General features: G+C 33.5%; 1 protein-coding gene across 1 annotated transcript; it reads right to left on the bottom strand.

Moving 5' to 3' along the window:
* Positions 1-739: 739 nt before the first annotated feature.
* Positions 740-20026, bottom strand: LOC132706689 (juvenile hormone esterase-like). The gene is made up of 9 exons (XM_060678168.1): positions 19969-20026; positions 19081-19215; positions 14321-14467; positions 11375-11914; positions 7790-7937; positions 5709-5884; positions 2788-2917; positions 2600-2726; positions 740-957 (listed from the first exon to the last, which is right to left on the bottom strand). Exons 1-9 carry the CDS (start codon positions 20005-20007, stop codon positions 771-773), a joined length of 1629 nt encoding a protein of 542 aa, XP_060534151.1. The 5' UTR covers positions 20008-20026; the 3' UTR covers positions 740-770.
* Positions 20027-20530: the final 504 nt, after the last annotated feature.

Raw genomic sequence — 20530 nt, 5'->3', positions numbered from 1 at the left:
GTAATACTCTCATTTCTACATGAACCTTTTCCGTTTCTCTGGCGTCTTTTACAACACTGCGTCACTTCCTATAGCAATATATTTTATCTATTAAAGTCTCCTTACTTCCAAAACATTTCGAAAATACGTTTTCTTTCTGTTTCATTTAAATTTTTCAAGCAGTCTTTTCGGCGTTGGCAATCTTCACTTTGAAAAACTTTCGCAGGAATAATTTTTCCCGATTGTGTATCGTATTATTTCCCCGAATTCCGCAAAATTTTACGAATTTTCTGAACACTTCTGTGTTCGCGGAATCCTTCTTTGAAAGTGCTTTTTTGTAAATTCTCATTCTCAATTACTCCTTCTTCCTCTGTTTAACAAAAATTAAATATTATTTTTTAAATTTCAGTTTAATATCAAAACGTAATTTAAACTACCTTCATCACTGCTTTGGACACTTTCCACATCGTCAATAAAAAGTGGACTTAGGTTACTTTCAAAATTAGGATTTTCAATATTTATATTATTTTGAAAATGTATGTGATACAAAATTTTCGAATGTTCCAAACATATTTAAATACCGATTTATTTTTTTGACAGTTCAGCATAAATGATAAATGTCACAAGTGTCATCTTGATAAAAGATGAAAATGGCCTTAAGCCTCATATATAAATGGCTTGTTTGCTCAATGTTTTTTTTTCTTCCATTCTGGGTAAACGAGTGTGGGATTTTACATTTCCGGCATTCGATAAGCCAATGTTTAATTCAGTTCGTATATTTTTCGAAAAAATCAAAACCCGATAAACGGTTGCTGACCATACGTATAATAAACTTTGTTCCACATGGCCATTTCCTTCTCTTTTTTGTTCGGCCTCACTGCGATTTGATCGTCGAAATCGAAATACTGAATATTTGTCGGCGTAACTTGCGGCCACGTGAGGTTGAACAGCGGATCCGTTGGGTCAGGGGTGGGGTTTCTGAAAATATTAACCTGATTTACGAAAAGGTCCCGAGGATAAACGAGATGCCGAAAAAAAAAAACGCGCAAGCGATTCTGTCGTTTAATGAAATGAAAAAGAAAATAAATAAATACCCCTTCGGTCAGCTTTGGTGGTTAGTTCAGCATCTAGACTTTGAGATACCGTTGTGAACAATTTCCTCATTTGATGAAACGGAAAAGAGTTTGTGGTGCATACTATACAATTTATGCAACAAGTTTGATGGAGTTTATGAAATGCGTGGTTAAATCACCATGCATATTATTAAAGATGATTTGTAAACTTTAGAATCCATACATTAAATACATATTACATAGGACAATTAAATTAGGACAAACAGATTTTCACAGCTATTTATTGTTTTATGGCACCTGTTTCGACATTTATCGAATAGAAAATATGATTGTATATATAAAATATATAAATTTAAATTTAACAGTTGAGATCCCTTTCACTCCAATTGGTCATTAAGTAATAGTTTTTTGCTTTTTGATTCAATATGTTAAATATCAAAATTACTGTCAAACTTGTGCATTTCCGAATTTAAATGAATGGTATCCGAACTTATATTTTTATACGTTCTTTTATGTTCGCTTTTGCGTTTCTTAAATGATCTACCTGTTTGTCCGATATAAATTATTAGTCAATATCCTCATTTCTTGTAGACTCTGGATTTTTGAGTTTTTTGTGATTTAGTTTTTTAAAATATTTCCCAATGAAGACCAAATTTAGATAGATGTTTCGAAATTTTCTTGCTAGGTTCTTGTATTTAATGTCAAATAAATTCTGTGTTCGGTGTTTCATATGGGATAGATAGAGTTCAGAGTTATTTGTTTATCTGTTTTTTAGTTATAATTTTATCTATCAAAGAAGGATTCTAGCCATTTTATTTTATAATATTTAATTATTTTTCGTTTTCTTTTTATGGAAACTTGTATAGTAAGTAGTCTGTGGATAAAAGGTTAAAAGGTAGCCACTTTGTATTGAAGAGAGTGATTTCAATTATTATGAAATCAAAAAGCAAAAAAAACTAAATTTGTCGGAAGCTATAGAGATGAACAAAATAAGATATTCCAATCCATTATTTATTGACCAATTCGATTTAAATGTGTCTCCGTTGTTAATTTGAAATAAATAAATAAAATTAAATATTGTCGGAATATTGTCATAATATGATAAAGGTGTTGCCGAAACGGCTGTCATGAACAACAACCAACAAACCAATAAATTACTGTCATAATCTGAGTATTTTTTGTGTTAAATAAATTTTCATCAAGTAAAAGCCACCCCATTTCAATTCAAAATGTTAATATTTAAATTAAACATATGATTAAACATATTGATGTTTTTTTTCCAGTGAGTAGATGTATTAAACATTTATTAACAAGTTGTCGTTATCAATAAAACCGTTTTAGCGCAATCTAAATAAAAGAGCAATTTTAATAACAGTAAAATATTCAATTACTATCGATTCATCTGCGTTTTATAATAAACTATGCCCAATTGGAAAATAGCTGTTAAAAAATAAATTTTCAGTCGCACTAATAGCTTTCATATAAAGTAATTTGTGTAAAAAAAGTTTCCACTAACAGAAACAAACAAAACAAGAATCGATACTTACAATGTTTTTGCAAAATTACTCCATAGTCTGACAATCTGCTTGCTGAGCAAAATATCTCGATCCTCGACCAATGGATTTGAGTTAAAAAGATACGGACCTTCTTCTCCGTGTCCCGCTTTTCCCGCCCCTGAAGCGTAACAATTCAATTACCGAAATTGTACAAAAAAAGTTTCGGCCTATACGCTTACCTTCGATCTTTGGAAATAACGGACTTTCGAATCCTTCGAAAGAAAATATATAATGGTATACGGGGCTAAATTTCGATTGCATTTCCGCCTGTTTCAAAGTTGACTTCATGAACAAAATGTCGGTGGATAACTGAAAACACATTTTGGGAGATATAATTAAAAAAATGCAGAACTTATAGATTTATTTTATTTTTTATATTCAATGTTTCAAATCATTTTTGCTTAATACTTTCCAACGTTATTCTTTTTTATTTTTTGTTTCCTCGAAATATTATTTTTATCTAGCTCGCTCACGCTAAAAAATTTTGGCTCCAGTTCGGAAAAGATTTATACTAGGTGTCCCATACATGGCAAAATGGAAGAGTCTCTAAGTAACGAAACGTACGTTGGTCCAGATGACAGAAAACAAGTTATGCCTCGGCATTGTCGTAAAAGTAACCAAAACTTTTTAAACACGCCCAAGATACTGACAAACAGCAAAGAAATTCACCGAAACCTAAGCGCCTTTATCGCATTTGTTTTAGTCAAAGCCCACTTTGAAATATTTTGCAGGTACTTTACAGTGTCTGTTCCCGTCAGGGCCTACTTTGCACTATTTTACTGTCTTTTATTGTGATTTTGTTAGTAGCACCCTAATGGAACTTTATAATCTGGTTAGTTTTGATTTGTCTATATATATATATATATATATATATATATATATATATATATATATATATATATATATATATATATATATATATATATATATATATATATATATATATATATATATATATATATATATATATATATATATATATATATATATATATATATATATATATATATATATATAAGAACAGTAAAATAGTGCTTAATGCCTTTCCAAATGATAGTCCATTTCACCTGTATCTATTTTTTTCTTTGTCATTTACACTCCGAACAATAAGTTGGGATGTATATTGTTTTGTGTTTTTAAAGGGAATCTGAACAGTTGTCTAAACTTGTTGTATTTTGTTTTTATGTCGTTGACTGTTTTACTTCCCACATATTTTTACTCTTCACGTTTCTGTAGTCGTCTGATTTCCATCCTTCACCTATACTCCATTTTTGCCCTGCAATTTTGCCTGGTAATCTGCGAAAAATAGGGTTCCCATTTTTATCGCCCATTGCAGAAAGCTTCTTGAATGTACATTTTGAATAATGTATACCGGCTGATCTAAACGAAATGTTAGCGAACTAGTGGCATGGTGAAAACAATCGAATGTAGTGCTTAGGAAAAAAAAAGGTCATACCCAATATTAGCACATTTCTCTTTGGAACTAGTTGGCTATGAGCTTTATTGTTTTATTTGGGGGTGAGAAACAATAATGATAACACCAATTTCCACGTCCTCATTTATTATAATTTTTTTTCGTCTCCTATTCGATTCGATAAAGGCGCAGAAAAAATTGTTCAAAAAATTTGATAATGACAGTCATGCCAAATAGAAAACTCTTGATTATTTAAATTAATTTTACTCTATCACTTTTCCAAAAATGGTTTTTAAACATGAAGAAAAGTGTGACATTTTAGAATGCTATTTATAAGTAAATGAAAAAACAATTATAACTGAAGAGGTGCATAATTTGAAGGAAACTGTGAATAAATTCCGACCATCTCAGCTGCTTTTTGCAGGAGATGCAGAGAGAAGACATGCATAATTTACGGTGTATTTTGCGAACTGCCTAATCAAAATATTCAAATTCTGGAATTTATAATCCAAAAAAATCACCATCATTGGTCAAGAGAAATTTTCTTGCTAGTACATCGCCGAGGTAAACGTTTCCGCATTAATGTTTGGTGGGGAATAATTGGTTCTCGCATTGTTAGTTGGTGGGGAGCGGTACATTGCAATTATTAATGAAATGTTATATTGTTTACTGGATAAGCTTGACCTAATAAGTAACTTTTGAGAAACATTTTCAACATTAATTAAATGGCTAGAAATGGACCTATTCCTTGGCCTCCTAGGTCATCAGACATAACCCCATTTGATTTCTTCTGTGGGGTTATTTAAAGGATGTTAATAGTTCTTTTTCTATTTTCCTATTTTCATCTTTCTTACGCTCAGATAAGACAATAAAAGAAAAATGGAGTTGCATTTCACAACCACTCATAGCCATCTAAAAACGAAAGGTTTAGTTATTTTCAATTTTGGGCTAATATTGAGTAATATGCCCTTTTTTGTTCTGTTGGTGATTTAAGAACAAGTAAAAAATATAAAAATATGAAACCCTATATTCGTAATCAGTGAAAAAATGCTACTACGTTGCTAATTTATCTGGCTTTGTATCACCACTTATAACAAAGTTACAAATGATGAACACTTAATTTATGTCTTGCTGATATCAGACTTATTGAGGGTGTCAATAGAACGGTACTGTCTAGTACAAAAACCAGATGCGTTGGCAGGTTTCGAGTTTTTCGTTTTTCTTGCATTTACTGGAGAGTGAAGATATTGCCTGTACGAGACCTTCCCGCTGGGAAGCCGTCCTGTTCCTCAATATCCGAATATCCGAATATCCGAATATCCCGCTTCTATCCTCCTTCTCAACTTTCCCAAAGAGTTAGTTATATTTCTCCTTTTATAATTATTACATGATCACCATTTCTGGTCCCTGTTTCGTCAACCCGATGGGAATGTCTTTCGGTCCCGAAGTTTTTCCGTTATTCAATTTTTTCAGCTCTTTCCTTATCTTGCACCATTGCATCGCCTATCATAACGTCATTAAGTTCTCATAAAAATTTACTCAGACTTAAAAGATTTTCCAATTATACGGAATCGTTTAAAAGAACTGTTTCTGACTTAAGGCGAAAATTTTGAGCGTCTTCTAATTCTAACGAGTTTAAGTCATAAATAAATTAGTCTGCTGAAAAGTTAGTCCAATCTTACTTACGTCTACAACGGCAGCTAAATTTTCACTGAATGTTCCATTTGGACCAACGTACGCTTCCTTCATCATCAAAACGACCTCCGTCGCGTTAGTACCTGGCAGTAGTACCAAATCGGCTGGTAAGATGGCAACAGAATTTTCATCGTAGGCTGCCGCCATTGCCCTGATGAGTAATTCACCTAAAATGACAAAGTATTGACATTTATTTATTTATTTACTTATTTATTTATTTATTTAAAGAAGTCTACCTAACAGACATGAAGATCAAGTAACAAGGTTGTGCTACAAAGTATTTAATAGTTACAGATTTCTCTCTCGACAAGTAATGATGACATGACGCAACGTAACCTAAATTCTAGCCTAACATAAACATTAACTCTAATAAAAAACAAGAGAATGGGAAAAGACTGAGATTAATAATTATAATTTATGAGGCAGTAATAGATTGCCAAGAAAAGTCCAAATCGTGTCGATCATCGTACTTGGAGCACATTGAGAAAACTGAGATACTAGAAAATTTATTCTACGTAATAGGTCAGAGCAATCATACAAGTTTTTATTTAAAATTTTAATATTGTATGTGAAAACCCTCGTGGGGGAAATAGTCCGTCCAACTTATACCATACATCAAAAACTACGCTGAATGTTTTCCAGGCTAATAATATGATATTTTTACTCAGGAGAAAAAAACATGAGAAACAAAGGATAATTTCAAGTCGAATAGTACTCCCAAGTAACAAAAAGTGTTAGAACGGGAGAGAGTTTTATCATATTCCACAGCTGCACTCATGGTGGTAAAAGAGACTACATTACGCTTGGCTGTATTAGGTTGCAAGTTATTATCTAAGGACCAATTCAATTACCTAATCTAGGCAATCAAGCGATTTTGAAAAATCGAGATATATGACATGACGTCCATTTGGAAACCTCCATCAACAGCCTCAGAAATAACTGAGACCATAATCATTAAATCGGTAATGGTGGATTTTGCTTTAAAAAAACCATATTATTGATGTACTATTTGGTTAGTTAGAGACATAAAATATTTGGGAGATTCCAAAACATTACAGAAATTGCAGATAAGGGAAATAGCGCTATTATTTTGGTCGATTCAAGAGATTAAAAAGTATTACCAGTGGTCTAGCCAGAACAAAACGCGAGTCTTGTATAAGCCTGCAGTGTATAAGGATTGCTAAAATTAAATCTGGACTCAGTGTAAATTTACGGTTAATTAATTTAAGAGCTTTTTTGACCTGACATCCGGAGAGCATCTTTATGTCTATATTTTCAGAGTGGTGTGAATTACTAATACCATTAAAATTGTTGAGAAAATGACTGTCGAAAACAACAACAGAGTTGAGTATATGTTGCCGAGTATGTAACATAGTGCCGTTAAAGTTCATATAACTCGGTACACCTGAGATTTCTCTCCAGACCAAAAATTTTTAGGATCTTTTTTAGTAGATAGCTTTTATAGCAGTCCCTAATTTCAGATCTTCCACCCAATGCATTTAAAATTTTGCGATCCTGAGGGATTACCCGTACTTCTGAACCTTTTGTGATATGCAGCTTTCTTTTTTATATTGTATATTATATTCGAATTAAACCAGTACGAGGAACGCATATGTTAATTATTTTCTTAGATATTACCGCACCTCTTGAATTTCGACGATTGTCAATTTTGACAGTCATATTAAACAGTACTTTAAAAATTTCGTTATGAAACACTAGAATCAAGAAGGTAGAAATCTGCAGTAACGTTCTTTTTTGTATTTATTCAATATGATATTGATTTTTTTTATCTCTAGTAGCATTTTCAATTGCAGTTTCAACTGAGAACCCTATTTCAGAATGTGTAGTTTAGCGAATACTCAAAAAAAAATAAAATTGACTTACGTACTTCCACTTCCACAAAATCAGTTTCAAAAATTAGCATTTAAGAACTAAAGTATTGTGTTTAGCGTTAGCTGTAAATTTCACTTCGATCAGTGAGTGATTGCTTAAACGCTGGTGTTTTTTTGGATATATATGGATATATAGATTATACAAAATTTGGAACCAACGAAGACTTCAAAAAAACTTACCTCCTAAAACGGCAAAGAATGTAAGAGATTCCGCTGAAGAAGTGCCCAGTATCAAAGGAACCTGATTGAAATTCCCAGACTCCAGTACGGGAAAACTAAGATTTGTGATGTAGGCATCTTCGTGTTCGACCTCGACGACCAATCCTGTCTATAAGATGAAACAGGTTATTCCTTTTAATAAATAGAAAACACTAAAAAATAGCTAATATTTTTAATAATACGAGGAAGTATAGTGTATAGTGTCAGAAGGCCAAGTTTTTTTTTACGGAACTGACTGACTACTGACAATTCTAAGCACATTTTGTATAACATATTTGATACGAGTACGAGGTGTAATCGGAAAGTATTTATTTATTTATCAAAATTAATGTAGTCTCCTTCAAAGTAATCCCGCTCTCTCCCAGATGTGTCAACGTTTTTTTTTTAATCTTCGAAGCAATTCTGGTAAGCACTTTCTCGTATAGCCTTGATTTCTTAGAGCAATTTTTTCTTTATCTCTTCAATCGTTCCGAACCTCCTTACTTTGATGGGTTTCTTCGGATTTGGGAACAGGAAAAAGTCGCAGTGAGCCATACCCGGTGGATATGGTGGATGCGGTATGATTCTGGTATTGCTTTTGACCAAACAGTTAGACACAAACAACGTGATGCAAAATCCATGAATTATTCTCCCACAATTCAGGAAGTTTTCTTCGTATTGCTTCTCCTAAACGGCCCATATCTTCAAACTAATACTCTTTATTGACCGTACGATCTTGTGGTAAGAATTCTTGATATACTAAGCCAAGATAATTAATGAAAACAGTAAGCATTTGATCGCACTTGACGTGCTTTTTTCGGTCTTTGCCATTTTGGTTTCTTCCATTCGGACAACGGGGCTTTGGTTTTGATGTCATAACCATATACCCATGATTCGTCACCAGTTATCACCTTTTTGAGCATATCAGAATCATCATTGATGTCGTTTAACAGCTCTTGGGATGCAGTTTCGGAACAAATTTTGCTGCTACACGTTTCATGTCCAAAACTTCGGAAAAAATTGCATGGCACGAGCCATTTCTTCAATGCTTTCATCAGTTATTGTGTGGGGTGTCTTCGAGGTCCTCTCAGCCATCTTAAAACAGCTTGTTCCACTTATAAACATTTTTTTTTTTACTCAAAATGAATTCACCGGATGCCGTTAGCAACATTTCAAGTGTTTTGTATTCTTTGTTCCATTCTTTTTCGATAACAGAAAGTCACACTTCTGTCTCAAAAAAAAAAAAGTTGTGAAACTGTGAACATACGTTAGGGACATGTGTACCAATATACCAAAAAAACATATGGAAGATCAAATTTACGAAGCCTGCCCAATTACCTTACTTTACTTTACATACGAAAATTAACGTTCACATCGTTCACAACGTACCAATACTAAGTTGAGTGCTGAACATTTCCTGCGTACTCAAAAATCCCGTATGTATGAAACCTTGTAAGACCGAATGAGTGAAGCCTAGGAACAACTCTATTATAACATGGACCACTTTGTCAACGATACGGTTTGTATACGCCTCGTATCTAAACCGTTTCGGTAGATAATAATATGTATTATCCCTTATACCATTATATATTGATAATAATAATAACGACTCTATTTCGATGTAAATTTACAAAAGGCCAAGTAGGTAGTGGTATTGGTATTGTTATTGGTTGTGCCCCCAGACCGCGCTAGGCGTCCAGAATGCCGCTCCTCCTATAGAATAACTCTTTTAGCCCAATACCGTGCACTGAGTCCGGATCGATCAGGGCCGTTCCGAAGGCAAATCTTGCCCATGTCAAAGCAGAGCACTCGGTGAAAATATGATACGGAGTCTCCTCCCCTTCCATGCACCACCTGCACTATTGGTTGTCTCCAATGCCTAGCAAGCAACCATGTCTCCTAAGCCCTTGTTAGTGCTCTACATTCCCTTCTGGTCAGTCTAAGCAGCTCCCTGGTCCGAGGGAGGGAGAGCCCATCCATCATAAGGCCAAGTAGGAGCGTAGCTTCCTATCTTAACTTCCTTTCCAGATGTAATCTAACCGTAAGGCAACCTTAAATGGCGAATAAATTGTCTTCTTCTCATCGTCGACCTCGTAGCCTGTTCGATTTTTTGAATTTCCAGAGGCTTTTTCCTCCCCTGGGTAAGTCGTCGTCTTCAGAATCTTCAATTCTCAATATCTTCCAGTTCGTTTGCTGTAAACGTGCTTTCGGCAACAACCAGTTGAAATTCTTTGATTTTAGCTGTTTGGCTAATTACAAATACTTCACCAAAATCACAATAACGCGTTTTACCACAAACCGAAACTTGGGTTAGTGTTAGTACAGTGCCGAAGGTTCCAGTCAAGAGTTTGACTTCACCAAAGTGTTTTGCTCGGCGCGATCTTCAGATGAAGGGTCGTTCCCGATGGATACCCCAGTACCCTTCAGTGTTGTAGCGTGTTTAAACAACAGAGTCTTTCGTAAAAAAGAAAGAAATTCGATAAATATTGGTGCTCGTTCACTTTTGCTAAATATTATTTATATCTCTTTCAGTTTGTAATAACAAATTTAGCTTAGCGACTGTACTTGCCAAGAGGTTCTCATTTTGGCCAAAGACATTAATTTTTCCTATTTTTCTTTCAAGTTTTCCCACTTTCACTTTTTCGGTCTCGTCATTTAAGTTATCGATCTTCGCGTTGACTTCATCTATATAAGTTTCTATCTCCGCTTTTATGTCCCTTTTGATATCCTCTGTTTGTTTCTCGTTAGCTTTAGATATTAAATCAAACAATTCTTTTTTAAATTCGTGATCAATTGTATCAATCATATCTCTGAAGTTTAGTTTTGCTCTATTCGAACAACCGTTGGTCTAAGTCTCTTTATCGCCTTGTATGCGATATCGACGATAATGAAACTAAATTTCTACCATTACTACTTCAACTATAGCGTAATATTATCGCTCACCCTTTGCATATACGACCACTTACAAAAATTCATCTGGATAGAACCCCTAGACCAGTACAAATATACGAACTTATTGGGAGCACCACAAACACGTGAAACACACACATCAATGTCCTTTGTCATATCTGAATGAAGTCACATTTCTTAAAGAAGGACAACAGTACCAAATATGAAGTGTATTTTGTAATGGAAAGCTTAATATCTCCAATGTGGAAATTATTAGAGAGAAGAGCGGAGGTAAGGTGTTTTAATTCTGGGTTTTATGGCTCTGTAAACAAAAGAGTTGATAACCGATGATTTTTGGGTTGGATGGTGATGTGACAATGCATTAAGGTATCGGCCTGCGCGTAGAGGTTTTCTTCACATAGAATATTTAAGAATGCCAAATATCAAAAGTATCATCAACGTAGCGTTTCCATATATAATAGAATGTGAGACAGTCTCAGTTTAGCTCTGGAGAAGCCAACAGGATGATTCGCGAAACGTCAGTGAGTTTTATTTATAAACACCCGAAGTAAGAGGAATTCAGAAGATTTATATGCTTTGCTTTGAGTAATGTGCCTAGATATTGTTTATATTTTTACGTGACTTTAGACTGCTTGATTATTCTATACCTGCACTTACCTGCTTGTTTACGTTAAAAGCAGGCGTCAACACTTCCGCCGGAACGCTTTGCAAAAACTCCAGAATCTCTGTAGAGGTGTTTTTCTCAGAAATTGTAGGGTCTACGTACTTCGCGTATTCGTAAGCGGCTTGTCTCGCGTTAACTTGATTTATACTTCCTTCGTAAAACAACGAACAGCCACTCTGACAAATGGCCCCGCTAAAGAGACCCGCAGCTTTGGTGTTTACGACGTGCGCCCCTACTGAAATCCCACCAGCGCTAGTCCCAAATATGGTCAGTTTGTCGGGATCTCCGCCCAGCAAACCGATATTGTTTTTGATCCATTTCATGACCAGGAGCTGATCCTTCAGTCCTGCATTGCCCAAAACGACGTCGTCTTCGGTGGACAAGAAGCCGTACAATCCCAGTCTATAGTTGGCAAAGACGATTATGACGTCTTCGTCTAAGAAACGGTAGGGTCCAGTTGTGTCGTCCTCTGCGCACCCACTAAGGAACCCACCTCCGTATATCCAGAGCATTACGGGCAATTTTTCAGAGATCTAAAAAGAGTTGAGAAAACGTTACCTAGTCCTAATCGCAAAGTAAGATCAATATGCTTAAGTCAAACTATATTGGTGTTTCCAATATACCAAAAAAAAAAAAAAAAAAAAAAATATATATATATATATATATATATATATATATATATATATATATATATATATATATATATATATATATATATATATATATATATATATATATATATATATATATATATATATATATATATATATATATATATATATATATATATATATATATATATATATATATATATATATATTCTCACGTATTGATTCACGGATGGAAAAATGTGATGACACTATACTCCGGGATATCATCCGTTCGCTCGTTGAACTCCGACTGGAATCCTGCATCCGACTGGAATCCTGCAAATCCTGCATCCGACTGGAATCCTGCAGACGTTTCGCCAAAATCTCACTTGGCATCTTCAATGCTCGCGCTCCGTGTTCGAAGCATTGAAGATGCCAAGTGAGATTTTGGCGAAACGTCTGCAGGATTCCAGTCGGATGCAGGATTTGCAGGATTCCAGTCGGATGCAGGATTCCAGTCGGAGTTCAACGAGCGAACGGATGATATCCCGGAGTATAGTGTCATCATATATATATATATATATATATATATATATATATATATATATATATATATATATATATATATATATATATATTAATTTAAAGCTATGCAAAGCTATGCCAATACCCATTAGTCGCATTTAAATTGGTAAAAATAGAGAAGTACTTTGATGTTCGATGAGATTATTGTACAAGGTGATGCATTTAAGATGCTCCCATACCTTACCTTAATAAGTGCAGCACTGAGGAAAAAAAATTAATACAAATATTTTCATGTATTTCAGGGTGTTTTAATATGCCAACTTCAATGCTAAGAATATTTTTTAAATTACTAATTATTGACTTTATTTCGAATATTTTTTGTCTCTACACATTATACGAAATTTTGAGTAGTTTTTGAAAAAAAAACTTTTGTGGAAAAACAGGTGTTTGGAAAAATGTGTTTTTGTACACTTGAAAACTAAAACTAGGAATTTTTGTTATGGATGCATGGACGTGGCTAATATTTAATGCTTTGACCTACGGTGATCACAAATGACCATCAAAAAATGTTTTTTTTTCCAATAAAAAAAATCATTGTTTAAATATGGATCGTCGTGTTTTTAGCACTTATATTGAGTTTGGGATTTAATTCTGTACCATTTCATATATACAGTTTTTATAACAAAAATTTGAAATTATGGCCAACTTTCTGCACCAACTCTTGTATTTTATTATAAATCTAAGAAAACTTATATAATATCCTTTAATATTAGATGGCAGATTATGAATTAATGGAAATTTCGTGAAAATTTAAATATCTCTCACCATTCAGAACAAAGTCATAAAATACTGGGCCTATTATTCGATCAAGTATAATGCCACACCACATATAAACACTTATCCGACCCTGTTTCTGTAGATTTTATATCGAATTTACGTAATCAATGCTTAAAAAACTTATTTCGAAAAGGATAATATTTAGGTTTGGCTTGATTAAAAATAAAATATACGAATTGTTGCAGAAAAAATATCGACTTTTGTAATAAAAGCTATGAGATGGTACAAATTTAAATTCCAAATCCAATAAAATAGTGTTCTATTTTATTGGAACACCTTGTATACATAAAAATATTATAAATAAAATGTATACTTAGACTTTTTGAAATTATTTTTTTTTACTCAGTGTCGCAGTTATTGAGATAAAGCATAGGAGCACCTTAAATTGACCAGTGTGTACTTTTTCTAACTATTTAAAAAATTAAACTATAAGTTTAATCGTATATCAACAAATAGTTGAGGACATCTTCGGGTTGAGTCCTTAATTCTAGTTTTAAATTGGTATGGTTCATGACAGGTCTTATTTGCAGTAGCAACTTAGTTGCTCTATTTTTTATTACGCTTCTGTAATATTGCTTGAAAAATACAAGAGTGAAGCTTTAAAAGCATACGCGTTTGGCCCTATGGTTTGTTAAGAGTTCCTTTGACGAAATATGGACTATAGTGTTTATAATTTTTTGGCAGTCATGTCGATATAAGCTTCAAATTATAGTTTGGGAGCAAAATCATTTCCCAATAAACTTATCTGCCCATCATTGTTTTTAATTTGTTTTTTAGACCAATAAATTTTTTTTTCTTCTTTTATGTAAGCTTGATGTAAGTGATCTTGATGTCTCTATGCCCTAGCCAAAAGGTACTTTTCACTTCACCTTTCACGAAGAAGAGAAGAGAAAAGATAATCGCGAAGAACATACTTTTGGATAACTTGGGCTGTTTTCTAAACTTACAAGAAGAAATGCCTAAAATTTACTACTTAAAATCACTTGCCTCTCTCGCAGGAGTATAAACATTAAGGTATAAACAATCTTCACTCTGCGCGCCGTTTTGTAGGATGTTTTCGGTCATGGAAATGCAGCAGTCTTTTGATTCCTTCGTTTCCAAGATGCCGTCCCACGGTTGAGGAGGTAGGGGAGCCTGAGAACAAAAATGTACATTAATTGAAGGGGTCAGAAACCTGAATAAAATGCGTTTATTACCCACCAATCCTTGATCAAAATATGACAAGTGGAATATAATGGAGCACAAAATTTATTTTTTGAGGTTGCGATTTTTGAAAAATAATAAAAATAATAATCCTATGTAAACCAATATTGATATCTAATATAGGTTAGTATTAATAATAATAATAATAAACCATATTTCACATTGAGTTACACATACATTACATAAAAATAACATACCAAACACAAATTTCATTTACATAATTAATCAGTAATTAAGGACTACAGCAAAAAAAGGTCTTCTAAAGAGTAAGGTTCTAAATCTGTTAGTAACTTTTTTTATAGTGAACTTAAAGAGTTTTAAATTTGAAATTGCTTTTACATTATTTAGCAATTTATTATACAATCTCAGGCACATGTAATAGGGGCTCCTTTCAGTTAAGGTTGAACGGTGAATAGGGTGATTTACATTCAAGGTTCTGGTGATATATCCGTGAACTATCTGCAGCTCGAAGTCCTTTCTATTCGGCTTTGAACACTCTGCAACTCTCTCTATATTGCGTTTTTTTAAAAGTACGAAGAGCCCTCTTTTGAACTTCGAAAATTTTCTGTAGTTGACCACTACCTCCGCAAAAAATAATTCCAACCCTCATGCGCGACTGAAAGTTTGCAAATTAGATCATTTTTATTGTATTCATATTCATATATCTTGTGACAATTTTAATTGTACAACAACCTGAATTTAATTTATTTAGAAAATAATCAATTTGTTCAGACCAATCAAGAAATTCGGTAATTTGTAAACCTAAGAAATTAGTGCTCTTCACATTATTCATATTTACTCATCCTTATGCCAAGTGGTGTTTCACCTATACCTGATTAAAGTTGTTTATTCTTTGTTGAATATCAATTTATTTCAAGAACTAGTCGTAAGCCCCTGCAATAATATCGTTACCTTCATCACTAACCTCAATTTCCACCTACAAGCAGGTTGGTGTCATCCGCATAGCTCTCGTCTTCTCTCTCTTCATCTGACTTTGTTACAAAATACTATCTTGTGCTATGCCCATACTATTTTTCTTAACAACCGACCATTTTCGGTTATTTTTACTTGTTGTTTCCTTCCCAGTAAATATGTTTCAAACAATTTTAGCACATTGCCTCTTACACCGTATAAATCCAATTTTTTGAGCAATAAATTTTGTTCTCGACAAAAGGCACTTACCAGGACGAAGTCCTTTATTACTAACGTTTTTAATTCTTTGAGAGTTTTCCAGTGTTCTGTTACGAACACTAATTTACACGTATTAGTTTGTAGCATATTATTTATGCTGTCAAGTGCGTTCTCTAACGATTGGACGTTTTGATTAATTATGAAGCATTTATCTGCAGAGTGTCTACCTTTATTAACAATATCACACTCGTTTAACCGGAAACCTGTACCCAATATAGGAGTCCTTTTATAAAAAATCATTATAATTGATATTATTTCTACATGCTTTTAATATTCTTTCATATGCGTACATTCGTATTAGTATCATTTATGGTTTTTCTATTTTGGTAAACTCTGGGTACTTCCATGTTTTAATAACAAGTCAAAAATTCACAAATTGTATAGAAAGAAGTTGGCGTATTACCTTCCTGGAATGGCGATTTCTTCCACTTAAAACCAATACTTATTAATTATTTCGCTAGCGGATGAAAAAATAGAAATACAGTAAATGAAACAATACAGGCAGTGACAGTCAATTTTAACAAACAATATACATATGAAAATAAATATTGACATTGAAGAGATATTACAACATTACTTGATATATATAGGTTTATTATTTATACATATCACATAAATATTGCAAAATATTCATATAAAATAGAAGCTTAAAATGTGTTGCAATAGTTGTTTGCTAAAAATTTTTCTGCTTGGATTTAAAAACTTTCGGCATCACATGTAAGTAAAATATGAGATATATCAATAAAAATTTCTTTGTTTTTGTTTATCTCTCACATTCGTCCATACCACTGTCAACAGAGTTTTCATCTTCATCATTATTGCGCAGTTCCTGAACAAATCACTATCAACAGAAGCAAATTTACCTAAATTTAAAATTTCTCCTTCATGAAACTTCTTGGTTAACACTCTCAATCAATTTTTTTAATCCTTACTTTTCAAAAATTTCGTTAATTTACGTTTTCCCGACACTATTTATTTCTTTCACTTGTCGCTTTTCTGGATTATATTCAGTTTGTCTTTCGACCTGTTCAAACTGCTACAGCCATACACTAATTTTACATCGTAAATGGAAGGTCACTGTGATTGCTGATTATATCTTCGGGGCATCTCGCAAAAGTTTATAAAGAGTCACAACAAATCAATGGCAATTTTGAAGAACATGTTCTGAAAGATACATAACCAAAACCGACATTGACTGTTATAAAGAAACGGCAATGATTTTTTTCTAAAAGCTTTTTTACTTCGTCAGCTTAAACAAAAATAACGAAGAATGACGTCATTCCAGAAAGGTAGTACATTAATATGAATGCTGTCTAACATTAAACAAACAGGTGTCGAATAACGAAAACGTCAAAACTACAAACAAACATTAAACTATTTATTATTAATTATATTTTTAAATTCAACAGTAGAGTATGAGCAGCGAACTACTCAATAACTCTTAAAATATTTGTCTTTTAAGAATCTTAGTATGTTATATAAGTCAAATTGAAGGCTATTGTCGTTTGACATTTTCTTAAAAATAAGTGAATGGAGTAATATAAACGATGAAACGATTTTATAAACTTCCTTTCTTATTCACCCGGTCTTCCAAATTATTCCTGCAGTTTTTATATATCTCGAAATAACGTTCTGCGCCGCTAACATAATTATTGTTGAGTTTAATTAATATTTTCTGTTAAAGGCAAAGTGGCTACGTTGTTTTTTTTTTTGGATTACTGCTTTCTTACTGCAATTACAGTATAAGTATAACTATAAAGAATAATGGCAGAATTTAGGGGTGAAAATCTCACGTTACTACTACTTGCAAATCAATTAGAGTGGTAACAATACATTATACAAGTGCGGTAAACGGCACTTGACTCACTAGTTTATTTGGCACGAGTGGAGCAAGTGCTTAATAAACGAGTGAGTTAAAGAGTTTACCAAACATGTTGCGTACTATACTTTTTCTACAACCGTCACGAAAAAATCACAATTTAACAAATTAAAAATAATAACAGATTATCGGATCACTAAATTTCTTACCATTCAAACAAAATATTTACTAGTGGCCATTAAACCTATTCGTTTATCGATTCTGCTATTGTTTAATCCTTATAACTGTAACTGTGTACGTTAGACAGAGAGAGATGTACTATTGGATATGTCATAAAAACAACGGATTAAATAAAACGTTATGTTGTTTATTTAACTTTTACAATTGATCATTAAGTAACACACAATAACGCGTTTTACCACAAACCGAAACTCAATTTGACGTACTCGACGCGCGTTTCGCCAACCAAGTTGGCATCTTCAGAAGAAGATTAAAACTCAGTTTTAAACTGAGAAGATGCCAACTTGGTTGGCGAAACGCGCGTCGAGTACGTAAAATTGAGTTTCGGTTTGTGGTAAAACGCGTTATTGTGTGTTAGTACAGTGCCGAAGGTTCCAGTCAAGAGTTTGATGATCATTAAGTAGTTTATTTAAAGAAAAAGACTGTAATTGGAAGAAAAATCATCCAAGGATAGAGCAAGCAAGAGAAAGCAGGTCCTAACCTTCAAATTGTACAAATGGTCTCGGAAAGATGTACATATAAAAACTGTAAAAACCATTAAAGTTCATGCGAAGGGTATGTAAAATTTCTGTCCGAAACTTAAATTACCAATGTCACTTTACTTACTGACTAGTACACTATATTTTAATTATAGCTTATAGCACGTAGTATTTAAATTGTCTGATATATTGCATAACATTTTTCGGTGTATTAGTTTTTGGGTACAAACAACACGAATACATTCACTGACATGACCGTCAGAATTGACAAACATCAAAATTCAAAGCGTGCTGTAAAATCTCCAAAAATATCCGATTGCTCCCGGAAATGTCCGAAGTGGTTCGGATTCGTGGGAAACGGAACTAACGTGGAAAAGTGGCGCTTCCAGCACGCTAGATCGTTGTGTAATTAGGCATTTTATAGACGGGAGTAGAAAATTAGTATATTATGCCACAAGTGCGGTAAACGGCATTTGACTCACGAGTTCTTCTGACACGAGCGGAGCGAGCGAGTGTTTAATAAACGAGGGAGTTAAAAAGTTTACCGAACGTTTTGCATACTATACTTTTTCTACGAGCGATAGGTTTTGGGTACATTTTCGCAAAACAACATGAATACATTCACTGACATGACCGTCAGAATTGACAAACGTCAAAATTCAAAGCGTGGGAAATATCTTCGGAAACACCTGTAAATGTCCGAAGTGGTTCGGGTTCGTGGGAAACGAAACTGACGTGGTAAAGTGACGCTTCCCGCATGCTAGATCGGTGTGTAATTAGGTATTTTACATACGGGAGTAGAAAAAGATGATTACCTGGAACCTCAGCTTGCCAAGTGGAGGAGTTGCGAACGGAATTCCTCTGTAAGCGTAGTAGCTCTTGTTCTCGTTGGTGATCACGGTACCTTGAATTCTGCCATCGGGAAGATCGACGATTAGATCTGCCGCCAGCTGAAAACGAAAAGCGCAGGGTCAAAACAATAACGAAGCAGCAGGCGTAAATAATAGTCGCTTCTCCATCAAACAACATTGTCGATAAATAGCCAAGACAAACAAATAAAAAATATCCCACTTGAATTTTGAGTGACATTAATTTTCATTTCAATCAACCATCAACCGATCTCTCAAAACTTTTAAACACAATGTTTTTGTATTAAAGAAACCATTTTCATGCAAACAGGAAAAAATATTTTAGTAATAATATTTTGACCGATTAATAGTGTTAGCATCACCAGTCGGTCAACACTCGCGCTCCTGGCCGTTTCCATAATGGGCAGCGCGATTCTGGACCGTAGTTCGGCAAGTAACCAGCGACGATCGGTGAGAGGGTGCCACCGTGCACGCACAACGCTCGCTGAAGCCTGTCACCCTACGGGCATTCACTGTGTGTGCATGGCATAAGCTGTTGTTTTGTATTTTGTTCTCTATTTACGTCAAATAACCCCTTTTTACTGTTTAATTTTTGTGCAATCAATAAGTTTAACGCCATAGAGATTTATTATCTATCATATATATTTTGTAATAGTAGATAACCAGCTAGAAAAAAAGGACTAGAAGGATTTGGTTCCGCTAATAGCGGAAAGCTTTAAAATTAGTTAGTTTTGGTTAGGTTTCGTTACAAACATTCGGTTCGTCATAATTTCACGATCATCATTAATTGCGAAAAGCCATCACATACCGAACTATAAAATTTGTGTGACTTACCGCGACTGAAACAAATAGAACAGTCAGCAATCTACGCATAATTGATTTTGCAGTTGTCGACGATAGTTACCGGTGTTATATATTGGACGTGGATGCACACTTCAAATCATCTTATCAGCGAGCACGTTGACAATTTTATTAAACACAGATTGTTAACTGTGCCATACTTCTTTTAAAAATATACATACATAGATATTGTTTTGAAATTTTAAAAATATTTTCGCTTTATCAGTGTTTCCGGTTCTACCCGAAATGATTCTTTTTTGCATTTCAACTTCCACTAATTTTTCAAAACTCAACAGGCTACAGTTTACAGAGAAAACTGAGAGGCTCATACTTAATTCCTATATATATATATATATATATATATATATATATATATATATATATATATATATATATATATATATATATATATATATATATATATATGATTGTGATTTTGTGGCATGTAGTTGGGTACATTATTATTTATTTGTATCTACATGTCTAGCAGTTGCTCAAATAGAACTAATACTAATTTAGTTATATTTTAGTAATTTATTTTAGTCAAGTTGGTATT

This window comes from Cylas formicarius, unplaced genomic scaffold (genome assembly GCF_029955315.1).
Source record: "Cylas formicarius isolate icCylForm1 unplaced genomic scaffold, icCylForm1.1 PGA_scaffold_8__14_contigs__length_24414737, whole genome shotgun sequence".
NCBI lineage: Eukaryota > Metazoa > Arthropoda > Insecta > Coleoptera > Brentidae > Cylas > Cylas formicarius.
The sequence above is the reverse complement of the archived record's forward strand: the minus strand, read 5'-3'. Positions and strand labels throughout refer to the sequence as shown.

What these genes read in the sequence shown, in the direction of transcription:
- LOC132706689 (XM_060678168.1), bottom strand. Translation starts at nt 20,007, where the DNA reads ATGCGTAGATTGCTGACTGTTCTATTTGTTTCAGTCGCG. An exon ending in TTTATACTCCTGCGAGAGAG is followed by an intron (nt 11,915 to 14,320) that starts GCAAGTGATTTT and finishes AACTCTTTTTAG; the next exon opens with ATCTCTGAAAAATTGCCCGT. An exon ending in CTTTTAACGTAAACAAGCAG is followed by an intron (nt 7,938 to 11,374) that starts GTAAGTGCAGGT and finishes TTCATCTTATAG; the next exon opens with ACAGGATTGGTCGTCGAGGT.